Genomic DNA, 12998 nt, shown 5'->3' with positions numbered 1-12998 from the left:
AATTGCGTTTCCAATGTCCGGTCTCACCACAACCAAAACAAGGATCATCCTTATGACCCCTCGGTTCCACAACCTTTTGTTTCTTTGCCATAACCGGTGATTTGCCCTTACCTTTAAGATGCATAGGAGGACCCTTTCTTTTTGCTACCTTAGCCTTAGGATTGGGTTGAGATCGATTCTTGGATCTACCTTCATTGATCGCAAACACGGGTAAAACCCTTTTACCCATGCTCGCCTCGGCTGTTTTAAGCATTGAGTGAAGTTCTCCAATGTTTTTGTCCCACCCGTTCATGTTATAATTTAACACGAAAGTGTCGAACCTTTTCGACAAAGAGTTAAGGATCAAATCCGTTGCTAACTCTTTTGAGATGGGACAATTGAGCTTGGCTAGGCGATCAATGTAACTTTTCATCTTAAGTACATAAGTTGAAACTGGTTGATTATCATCCATTCTACATGCATGCAAGGCTCGAACCGTTTCGAACCTTTCAACCCTCGATTGCTTAAGGAACATTTCCTTAAGTTGAGTAATCATGTCGTACGCATTATGGTTTTCGAAATCCTTTTGGATTTCGGGAACCATAGTCGCCAACATGAGGCATGACACTTGAATGGAATCTTCCGTGTGTTGGACCCAATTCATATATTCGACCTCACTTCCCTCTTCCGGTTCATTGGGGATAGGTGTTTCCAAAACATGATATAATTTTTCTTGTTTTAGAACAATCCTTAAATTTCGGAACCAATCCGAAAAGTTATTGTGGTTAAGACGGTCTTTAGCGAGAATAGATCGGAGAGATACGTTTTGGACGTTAGGGATTATGTTGTCGTCGACGTGTGCGGCCATCTGCAGAATTTTAATTAAGTTCATTTTAGTGTTTTACATATTTTAATTATTAATACCCTTTTATATATACCAAATATAATTAATAATTAAAATCTAGAATCCAACGATAAACACGACTCCGGTTAGGTGACCTTTTTCCCATTGTCGGTTTATCAAGGTAGTTATTCATAACAATCGCAAACCCTTTTGCAACTTCTAGAGTTTATGGGACCGGTTCGAAATCATATTTCGTATCGGCATCTTTATCCCATCAACACCTATTAGACCCCATGCTTGGGTGACCCTCTTCACATGGTTCTAATTTAAGTCGTCCTACTTGTATCAACTTGTAATATTAACATACAAACGGTTAGGTGACCTTTTTCCCATTTATATGCCAATATTACCTCAACATATTAATTTACTTTACGCGGTTAGGTGACCTTTTTCCCACTAAGAGCTTACTAATATGTTAAGCGTTAATACAAAAGGATGGTGTTTAACTTGTTATCCTTAATTTTAAAAGGGATTTTTAGTTTTAATAATTCTAGTTATAAAACTTTAAATCATGTTCTAACATGCATTTAGTAACATGATTATTTTGAAACCATTTTCAAAATTCTAATTTATAATAAAACCATTTTATTATGGGCGTGAGACGGCTAGTTAATAAATCCATTTTATTAAACTATGTGTCACGTAATTACCGATAATTATTAGAACCCGTTTTATGCTTTGTTAATTAATTCTATGTGACGAAGTTGATATCCTAATATCTAGCAACCACATATTCAAACAATCAATTAACAAGCATACACAATTATACTAGACACGAGCCACTAAGTTAGACCACACTTGTTAGCCGAAACAAGTGTGTGTCTTAGGTCCAATCCTAAGGGACACATGACACATGGATGTTGTAGCTCCCACTCGATCCCGCATCCAAATGCTTCGAGCATCTTCTTCAACCCCGTTGTGATCCATTGGGCTTGAACTTGGGCCTAAGCTTCCATAAGCTTCCATTTGGGCTCATTAGGTGGGCTTAGGTCCATTTGGGCTTGAATCCCTTTAATGGGCTTGTGAGACCCATTATCACCATACCCGGCCCAATAAGGCCCAAACTTCCAATTTTGCAATCTTCTTTAAATTTACATAACAAATGTCCTAATACATTTTTTTTTCTATAAAATAAAGATATTACAAATAAACTATTTATTACATACCCATATGAATAAATAATTACAAAATTGCCCCTAATTAATTATTACAAACCGAAACTTTGAATAATTAATAACAATCACAACAAACATCCATTTGGTCTACGGCTCGGTCTAGTTTTAACAAACATAACCCGTTATGTCTTAGGAACCCGTTCCAAAACCCCTTGACCTTATCGGGCCTAGCCCAACCCATTTGGGCTTGACCCAATAACTTGATTATGGGCTTCGGCCCACATGTGCAAAACACATGGGCTTCGGCCCATTTAACCAAAATGGGCTTCGGCCCATTTAACTTTCTTCCCTCCTTTATTTTTCTTCTCGGTTAACCCATTAACTTAAAGAAGTGGGCTTCGGCCCAATCACATCCGAATTGGGCTTCGGCCCATGAACTCGGTTTTATATATATATATATATTTTTTTTTTTTTGAACAAAGCCAAAAATAATAACAAGATTAAATACAAAAAATCATGCATGTTTATTTTTGTATAAAATCTTTCAAGGGGAAAAATATAAAACCGAAAAACCCGAAGCTTAGTTTCCCGTATCCCGGCTCTTGATGCCATTTGTTGGGTTTCTATGGATAATTTATACTAAGTTAACCATTTAACTAGTCACAATTAAGGCGGAAGCGTGATATTTACAAACTAAACATATCTATCCATATGTATATATATATATATATATATATATTACAAGTTTATATGATATGTGTTCATGAACAACCTAGTTTATTCATGTCATAAGATTACCAATAATCTATATGTTAGAAACCCGAGGCAAGGATCAAGTAATACGGAAAAACTAAACTATCAAAGCTTGTAAAACTTACATTCTTAAACCTTTAAGAGATGTAGTTGATGGTTGAAGAAGATGATGATGTTGATGCTAGACTTTCAAAGGAAAATCCTCAAACGGAATATACCCCGAGCCTCCAACACACACCGAGCTATGTTAGGGAGCTTGAACACCAAAAACCGAGACCCGAGCCTCTTCCTTTTGTCTTGGCCGAAAACAAGAAGAAAGAAAAGAAAGAGTTGTCTGGTTTTTGTTACTTGAAAGTTTTGATTGATGATCTTGATCTTTATATCATAATTCCATCAAATCAAAACATGGTGTTAGGTATTTTGGTCAAGTAACCCATACCAAATCCATGACAAGATATTGACCAAAATCATGGGGTGTGGGGCCCACCCAAAACCGGCCCCAAATATAATTTTTTTTTTTTTTTTTTATTTATTTTATACTTTATAAAATATAAAAACACCCCATCTTTTATAAACCATTTTATAAAAGAACACATAGTTAAATAATCATTCCAATAATAATTATTTGAATAAATAAATTAACCAATTAATTTATTTAACACTTTCAAGTAAGTATTCAGAAACCCGATTTTCTGAATGTATCGTGTTCTGTATTTGTCTCATAGATCTTATCTTAACAAATACATAATTGGTGTGTGTCTAACTCGTTATTGGGTATGACCCGACTTGGATCAAACACAATTAGTCACATTAACCTAATTATGTGTCTCGGGCATATGGTATTCCAACAGTTTTGTCAAGCGGAAAATATTTGACAGGAAAGTGTTCGACCATTTCGTCCCAAGTGGTGATGGATCCAGAACAAAGGGATTCTAGCCAATCCAAGGCTTGTCCTTTCATGGAAAAAGGAAAGAGTTTGAGCTTGATTTAATCTTTTGAACAGTTTTGGATTTTGTAGGTTCCGCAGATTCGTAGTAATCGAGAGATATGAGAAAGAGGGTCTTCGTCGAGAAACCCATTGAATTGAACTGAATTTTCCACTATATGAATGCTGCTGGATTTAATTTTGAAATTTTTGGTAATTCCTATCGGAACTACACCATTGCCATAGCCTTCGAGAGTTGGCCTGGCATATTGGCTCATGTTTGGTTCGTCATTCGGTGCCGCCATCATTTGTTCTATATGATCTTCTTTCATCGTCGTGTCTTTTACTGACTCGTCTTTGATTATTTCGGCTACTTCTCTCGCCCGGTTGCATGTTCTCCGATGGAAAAGTTGTTCGGGGTCGGAAATTTGCGAAACAAGCTCAGATTCGGGTGTAGAGAACATACATGGGAAAATAGAAATTAAACCTAACTATATATATATATATATATATATATATATATATATATATATATTAGCTAAAGGCAACTAAAATTATTTAACGGCCAAAATAAATAATTAAAAGTAAAGAGGGATAAAACTTTTTACAATTATAAACGGTGATTAAAATAAAACTTGGATCGTTCTTAGAAAACTTTACCATGTCACCGGCAACGGAGCCAAAACCTTGATGTGCGTGTGCGTGATGTGGATAATTAAGATTTGTTAATTCACACAAGATCGTGTTTTAAATTTATAAAAAAAAATTCTACTATGACTAAACCACACACAAATAGGCAACTGCACCTATCGTATATGTAGAATAGTATTAGTAAGAACCAAGTATCGATCTGTGGACAAAAATAGTTTCCAATAGTGAATCTTTGTTTTAAATTAACCAGAGATAATAATCATTTAAAGGTGGTTTTTAAACTATTTCTTTTTAATTTAAAGTATATAAAATAGGTGAACAAGGAGATAAGTTTTAGACGAGAAAATCAATTATTAAAGGTAGCCATCTTAAATCAAGAATCCATTCTTTCTTGATGAATATGTGATTAACTTGCTTTAATAATATATGATAGAATAACCCCTCATTCCTAAGTTAATTAACCTATGACAAAGAAGAAAGTAGCATGTATATCTTCATGTCTACCACGAAAAAGTCAATTTAAGTAAGCAAGTAGTTTTAGTGAAGTATAAAGATTATGATTGACTTTGATTTCTCAAATACCGATTCTAACAATTTCGGGTGGTTATAGTTTAGTCACACAACCTCCTATTGGTTGATTTAAGTAGATTATAATTACGCATTCCTTTAACATATGACTTTTTAACTAGCATGATAACCTAATTAATCGTGTTAACAATTTTATTTCAGAATTACCAAAATTAGAGAAATCGATCATAGCTTGTGATGTGCTGAAAGTAGTCTATAAAAACTGAACCTAACCTAGACACTCTAGTTTTAAATTTATAAATCTAGACTATCCTAATGCTAGACCACTAGACAGGCAAGTGTACCTATCGACTATAGTAAAACCTAATGAAGTCCGAATATCGAACCCAAAGGACACTAGTGACACCTAAACTAGACTTTGACTAAAAACGTAAATAAATATATTTAATTATTTTTTGTGTTTTTTATTTTTTTACTATGAACTAAAGAATACTTAAACTAAACCTGACACCGGCACTAATACACTTTAACTCGATTATCGAGACAAACTCAAAGATAGGGGAAGCACGACCTAGGTTTAGAATCTTACTTGTAAATCTTGAATATGGAAACTATGATGGAACCGGGATCTTAAATACGACACCCTTACACAACCTAGTGAATCCCTGATCATTCTCCGGGTATCACCTAAAAGGAAACCTAAGGAGCGTGTAAACTTACCGGTTGGTCGTATTACGTCTCAGTCTCTCCAACAATACTAGAGTACCCTAAAAGATAGATTACCTCTCAGACTCACTATCTCAATACACCCTAAAGTGCAAAGGGTAACCTAAGAACAATCAATAAAATACGGAATTACAATGAAACTTGGGAAATCTAGGAAACCTCCTGTAAGAGCGTTCTAGCCTAAACACCTAATCCCAAGGACAACCCGACTATCTATTACCTCTCAGTCTCTAGATAGGTAAAATATAAAATTTTAATAAATCACCAACCAATGTTCCTATGGATTATTACGTCTAGTAAAACCATAAAATAATCACAAACACACAGTAAGCGACCTAAATATGCGTCTATAACTGAAAGACTTTCAACAAAACACATACGGAGCAAAGATTAATAATAAATCAAAACTATATATGCAAACACATCAAATCAATTGTAATCAAGTTCTTTACTTTAGCATTAAACCAACAATAGGATCCAATAGATCGATAAAAATTCGTAAATCACAAAGTAATCATCAAAAACCTAAGTAGCTAGGGGGTTAGCCAACAACCATACTTAAGAGTTAAACATAATAATTAGGTTCAAACACTAAATTCATAATGAAAACAATAAATTCAAACAAGAAAATAGTGTTATGAATAAATAGGTGTTGAGTCCCAACGCTCTCTAGTTGAACCAACACGTGCTTCATTTTTCTTTTTCTTCTTGCAGCTGCTTCGTCTCTCTCTCTCCTATGTTTCGAACAGTAGTGCTAAATAAAACCCAGCCGTAGGGTTTCTTTTTCCCCCTGAGGTGAAAAGAAAATACTTTTTTTCATATATATATCGACCAAACCCCTAACTTGCTTATAAAGTCATTCCTCCTACTTCAATTATACGTTTTCTTATTATGTGGTGATCTAGTGGGCCACACCCAGCATTCTTCTTGTTGCCTTTACGATTTTTTTTATAGAAATACCTGCATCATAATAAGGTCAATAAGTTGTTGGACTTAGGCTATTTTTATTGATGACTTCTTAGGAGGTCATGACACTATTTGATGAATAAATAAAATGATTAAATCATGTTCACACTATAACCCGGGTTGCAACCCCAACCTAGGTCACAACCCATATTTTAATTAAATATTCTTTTGTTTTTTTCTTTCCAACAATTTGTTTTTATATAATTTGAGTTTTATTTAATAATTTATATTATTTGACTTATTTCAAAAATCTAAAAATATAGTCTTGTTTAATTTATTTTTATGAATATTTCGATATCATTTTTATTAGAAACGGAGCACTTTTAAAAATATGCATTTTTTAATATTATTATATATATAATTTTGTTTTTTAATAGTTGTAAAAATTCAAGGTTTTTTTTAATAGAATTATGATATTATTTTTTTAATGGTTTTTATACTTAAATAATATTGTTTAAAAAATAAATATTTTTATTAATTTTACTAAATTTTATAGAATAAATTAAAAGCTAATAAGATATATGTATTAAAATAATTGATTTGGATTGGGTTGTGAATAAAAGTGAAAAGCTGGGTTGGGTTAGGTTGTATAGATGAAAGAGAAAGAAATTAATTTTTTATTAAGAAGTTGAGTTAAGTTGGGTTCTGAATAAAAATAGTGTGCCATATATTTGAACTTGCCCACAAGTAAACAAAATAGTCAAAGAGCCATCAATTTACTTTCTTAATTCACATGTACACAGTAGCATTTGTTGTATTATTTTATAAAACTTCCAATTGTTCCATGTAAATAATTAAATATGACCAAATAATTGTTAATTATTAACCTTAAGTGATAAAAGACAAATTATAATAATTAGAGATTTTAATCATATTAGTTCATTGTCTTGTAAAACCTAAAAAACCATATATGAACCAAATATTAATAATATTCAATAAAAATTTGGCTTAAAAGTATAAAAAGTATTTATATATTTATATATAATTTAACCCATATCAGCTTGTATCTCATCATTTCTAAGTACAATATAAGAACATATGTTTTGGATAAATATCAAGATATTCTTTTTACCATTTTTTAGTTTTCAAGAACATGAGTGAATCATAAATGAGTGTTAATCATCAATCTTGAATAAATGAATTATGGTGACAAAACATATCCCATCAAAGGATAATTGCAAGATAATCATGTACTTCACAAAAACTAACTCACTATTCAATATAATTATCAAGTAGAACAAAGCTTCTTCATAGATTTTAGATGGTAACTGGAGGCTTAGCTCATGATGAGCATGATAATAAACATCAAAGAAAGTGAAGATGATAAACACATGATTAAACTAGAACAATCTAACCAATATAGATGAATCTTCCTTCTTCAATGGTGATGGATGATGATGATAGCCTCCAAGCATTCTAACTCTCTAATGGATCTTCGACTCTAGTGAAAAATGAGTATTTTATAATGAGAACCCGTCCTAAACCTCTCCAAGCACCCATGAAACAATGCAGCATGCACTCCTATTTATAGGTTGTCTGGAGAGTCAGGCACGCCCCCGTGCTTCACCAAACACACCCCCGTGTTCCGCTGTCCAAGCGCGTTAATTGTTCTGTCAGATCGTACATGATGACTCACCACACTAGTGTGCTTCATGAGGCACGCCCCCGTGTTTTTGGTGTCAGCTATAAATTTTGTTGGGTCTTTTCTGAAAGGTGACCACACCGGCGTGCTTCAGGAAGCACGCCCCCATGTCCAGCTGGCATCAGATTTTGTCCTTTTCTATCAGATTTTTGTCTTTTCTTGAATAGAGAAACATGGGTGTGTGCTGTTTGAAGCATGGGGGTGTGTTAAGCTGTTTTCTTTGATTTTCTTTATTTTTCTTCACGTTTCTCACTTGTTTCTTTGTTTGAGGTTGGAATATACCTGAAAATAGAAATTAACGCAATAAGTAATTATTTGAACTAGATAATACAATAAAAGATGCAGTTTTGAAGATTATTTGATGCTTAAAAGATGTATATTTTTATATACATCAACCTGCTAGTGAAATTTCATACATAACCCACTTACTTGTACTTCAACCTATAAAACACCCTTCAATAGACAAATACACCTAATAAATTCAAAAATTTATGTTTCATATCAAGGGTATATAGACAGACATGCACCTTTAACATGCTTTTAGAACGCTAAGAGCATTCTTAACCTATTTCCTAAAATTATGTGAGGAGAGTTTGTAAATTATAAGATGGGGTTGTGAGTGTAAATTATAGGGTGAAGAGAGAAAAGGTAGTGATTTTTTGTAAATTTGGGGAAAAGGTAGTGATTGTTTTGTAAATTATAGGGTGGAAAGAAAAAACTGTAATGAAAAGAGTATAAAAAATATTATTTAATTGAACAGAAGAGAGAAATATAATATTTTTTAGTGTAATTATATGATATATATGGATATAGGGATAGAGAACTGGATGAGAATGCTCTAATTCATGTGCAACACTTTCTGCACAACTATGTTCAACAACCGCTTTTACCTACCAAACGATCATAATTTTTTCATGTTATGTTTGTGCATAATTTTGGAACAAGGAAGCAGTTTCTCAAAGTTGTGGATTAAATAGAACAATTTCTAATTTACTCCTGAAATTTACATAACTTACCTACTACAAGATTTGAACCCCTCGACTTTCAAAAAAGAAAACACTTATCACACACCTGAATACAACCATATAAAGGTGTATAAAACCGTTTTTTTTTTTTGCCAAACACTGAACCGTGCCTGCCAATAAAAGATAAAAATTGGCATGCAAAAAACTCGCCCAGGTAATAAACATGTTTAGGAGGTAAAACGTTCGAACCTATCAAATCAATTAGGGTCAGGTTCAAACCAGTCCCGAAACAAAAAAAAATAAAAAAGATCCAGACTTTTTTTTGGCATGCTTTTTAAATCAGGCCGGTTCCAAAACCGGTTTTTAGAAAACTAGACTACAGACTCATATACAAACTGACGGGTTGGGTCTGACCAAACAGGGTTTCTATAAAACGGGGCAAAGCCAGGGGGGAAGAAATTGGCGGGAATAGAGTCTCAATTTGATCGGAAATTATGCACGGGAACGACTTCGACGGCGCAGCCGCGTTCTCCGGCGGTGGTTATATGCCGTCTCAGGCTACTCAGACTGTGGATCCTTTACCCTCTGCGCTTAGCAAGGTATTATCAGTTGCTTATTTTAATCGATAATAGTTAGGGTTTCATTAACTGATTGATTTTGTCACATGCAGCATCGTGAAACGCAGACGCTGATTCCGTTAACCGTGAAGCAAATCAGCAAAGCGATGCTGTCAAATGACGACAAAGTTAACTTTCTCATTGACGGTGTTGACTGTAATAATGTATGTGGGTTTAAAGTTAATTTTGTCAATATTGGGTTCATTTTTTGTGCTTTGTTGAAATTAGGTTAAACTGGTGGGGAGGATGATTAACAAGGTTGAGAGGGTTACTGATATTTCATTTGTGCTCGATGACGGTACCGGTCGCATTGAGTGCAACCGATGGTATGCAAGTTGCTCATTGTTTTGTATTTGTTATATGATTTCACAATGTAATGGTGTGTGCTTGTGATGTTTTAGGGCTCAAGAGCAAATCGACACCAAGGAGATGGAATCGATAATGTACGCTTTCATTTTTCTTTTAATTGATTTGTGAATTTGAGTTTGGGTTTTGAGCTATGTGGTTTGATTGAATATTTGAATTTGTACATTGTTTGTCTTTCTTTTTTTGTTACGTTTTAGGGAAGGCATGTATGTTCGTATTCATGGTCAGTTGAAATCCTTTCAAGGGAAAAGGCAGTTGGTGGTCTTTGGTATCAAGTATGATCTTCGCTTTTAGTCATCTTGTTGTAAATAGTATTAATGATAACCGAAAGTTATACGTTGATAGGCTGGTGACTGATTTCGATGAGATCACTTATCACTTTGTTGAATGCATATATGTTCACTCTTACAACACAAAGTTAGTGGTGAGATTTCGTAACTTTATTTTCATTTCCTCTATTTGATATTCAAACATGAGTTTTTGCAACTTTGAGTTGAATTTGTTTTTTTTAACAAATATGATGTTTTGTCTGTGTTAGAAACAACAACCTAGCAGCAGTAATCAAACTTATATGCCGAGTTCATCTATCAACACACAGTCCTATCAAACTGCCCCACCAAATCAAGTAAGTCAATAGACTCTGTTTCACTTATAAATGGGTCGATTCAGGTTATGTATCATCTATAATAGGTTAAATTTAAGAAGCCAGCTGATTTAACTAAAAATTAATATGGAATGGACATTTAGCACATTGTATATTATAAAACTAAAAGAAGATAATAAAATGTGTAATGGGTCGCCCCAACTCATTTTGACACATTTCTAGGCCTGTAAACGAACCGAAAAACGTTTAGTGAACAGTGAATCGTTTGTGAACTGTTGCGTGGGAAGTTCGTTTGTTAAAAACATAAACTAAAGTTTTGTTCATTTAGTTAAACAATCGAGCATGTCTCGTTTGTGAACTTTCGTTTATGTTCTTCATTTACGCACGCTTTTGTTCATTTATGTTCGTTAGCATACATTTGTTTACTTTCATTTATATATTCATAAAAAAATATTTATACCCACTACAATTTAGTCTAATTTTATTATAGTTTAGGCTCAAAAAATTGATAATCACGTTTATTTCTAACTGGTGTTCATTCGGTTATGTTCATTCATCTTCGTGCTGTTATGTTTGTTCGTTTACGTTCGTGAAGTGTTTGTTTATACTATTAACAAACCAACATAAATGAACACAAACAAACTCATTTTCTTCACGAATGAAATGAAAACCCCATGCATTTAAGTGTTTGTGTTTGAACGTTTGTTGGGTTAAAGTTATACATGTACACGGACATGTCACATATTCGTTTGTTCAGTTCGTTTACATGCCTACCATTATTACTCAATCCACTCATTTAGTCACCACCACTAGAATAACTAACTGCATCCTGTTTGTTTGTTGACTGTTAGTACACTGGTCAACCTGTTGCTGATGGACTCGATGAAGTCGATAGAAGGGTGTTAGATTATTTGCTTTTGCCGGCTAGTAGGTAAGTATTTTCTTTTTATATTTTACTATAAAAATGTAGTTACATCTAGATGATTAAATTTAATGGTCTAATGCGAGATTTTTGTGTACTTTAGACAAAGGGAAACAGGGGTACACCACGATGAACTTGTTAGACAACTGAACATTCCTTTGAACCAAATTCTGTAATTTTCTTGGTCTTTTTTGCGCATACAATACACACAAATTACATTAATGCTGACCGAGGCTCGTGTTGTTTTTAACAGGACCTCACTTACTAGTTTGACAGATGAAGGGATGGTCTATACTGCGCTGGATGATCATCACTTTAAATCCATTGCCAATGGTTGATCGGTTTTGTCGTATTAGCATTTGCAGTTATGGAATGGTTTCAAAATATTTGTTTTTAAGTTCCCTGTTCAAGAGATTATCTAAGCGATGATGTTGGTATGATTAAAGATGTTTTTATTTGTTGCTATCCGCTGTGTTTTAAAATATTCACTTGAATTATATATAAAATTCAAATTTGACAAGTGAGCTATTCATGATTGGGGGTAGCTAAAAGCCAACGAGTTTTAGCTTAAAGAGAAGCTCACTTAATGAACAGAGAAGTTCACTTTTTAACATTTCAACCATTGATGTTGAATATGCAAATTAATAACACTCCTTTTTAGTTTGAGCACCATGTGGTGTGGAGGTTGGGAGTCAGGGTTCTTCAATGGAGATTCAGGTTCGATCTTCATGGACAATACTTGGGGAGGGCATGAGTGGCTCAATGAAAGGAAGACATGGATCATTGTAATCTCGGGTTTGATCATAAGAGTATTCGGGTTTTACCACCAGTGGGCCTTCGAGCGGGTGGGTTTTCCCTGAAACTGAAGATAAGTTGGAGGCGCTTAAGGGCTTTGCATGGCAGGGTGAGCTAGCTGGCGTGGCCTTTTATTATTGGGCCACCCCGTATGGGGTACCTAGGCAATTCTCTGTTTGTTGGCGGTTCAAAAAAAAAAGAAAGTTTGAGAGCCATTCGTGTCATTAACATAAAACAATATGAAAATTTATCTATTCTAATAAAGTAAAATAAATTGAAACACTTGTCATGTTTTAGTTAATTCTCACAATTTTTTCCCTCCAAAACTAATATACCCTAATTACCTAATATATGTAATAAATCAATAATTATTCACTTTCCTTTTACACTATATTTATATAATATCTATATATTTTTATAAATATAAATATTAACATATTATTTTTCTATACATTTCAAAATACTTGGTGAATTCCAAAAATCAACAACAAATCATGTTTCTCAAATGAAAATTGTTTCGGGTTTTTTGTGGAACTTAAA

General features: G+C 33.7%; 1 protein-coding gene across 1 annotated transcript; it reads left to right on the top strand.

Moving 5' to 3' along the window:
- Positions 1-9628: 9628 nt before the first annotated feature.
- On the top strand, positions 9629-12069 carry LOC143534065 (replication protein A 32 kDa subunit B). The gene is made up of 10 exons (XM_077028665.1): positions 9629-9753; positions 9825-9935; positions 10000-10097; positions 10173-10214; positions 10335-10412; positions 10483-10561; positions 10676-10762; positions 11593-11672; positions 11767-11835; positions 11917-12069. The coding sequence occupies exons 1-10, from the start codon at positions 9649-9651 to the stop codon at positions 11999-12001; spliced, it is 834 nt and encodes a 277-aa protein (XP_076884780.1). The 5' UTR covers positions 9629-9648; the 3' UTR covers positions 12002-12069.
- The last annotated feature ends 929 nt before the right edge of the window (positions 12070-12998 follow it).

The sequence above is a fragment of the Bidens hawaiensis genome, unplaced genomic scaffold (genome assembly GCF_021521415.1).
Source record: "Bidens hawaiensis isolate Kalapana, Puna unplaced genomic scaffold, B.hawaiensis_p1.1 tig00000760_1, whole genome shotgun sequence".
Lineage (NCBI taxonomy): Eukaryota > Viridiplantae > Streptophyta > Magnoliopsida > Asterales > Asteraceae > Bidens > Bidens hawaiensis.
The sequence above is the reverse complement of the archived record's forward strand: the minus strand, read 5'-3'. Positions and strand labels throughout refer to the sequence as shown.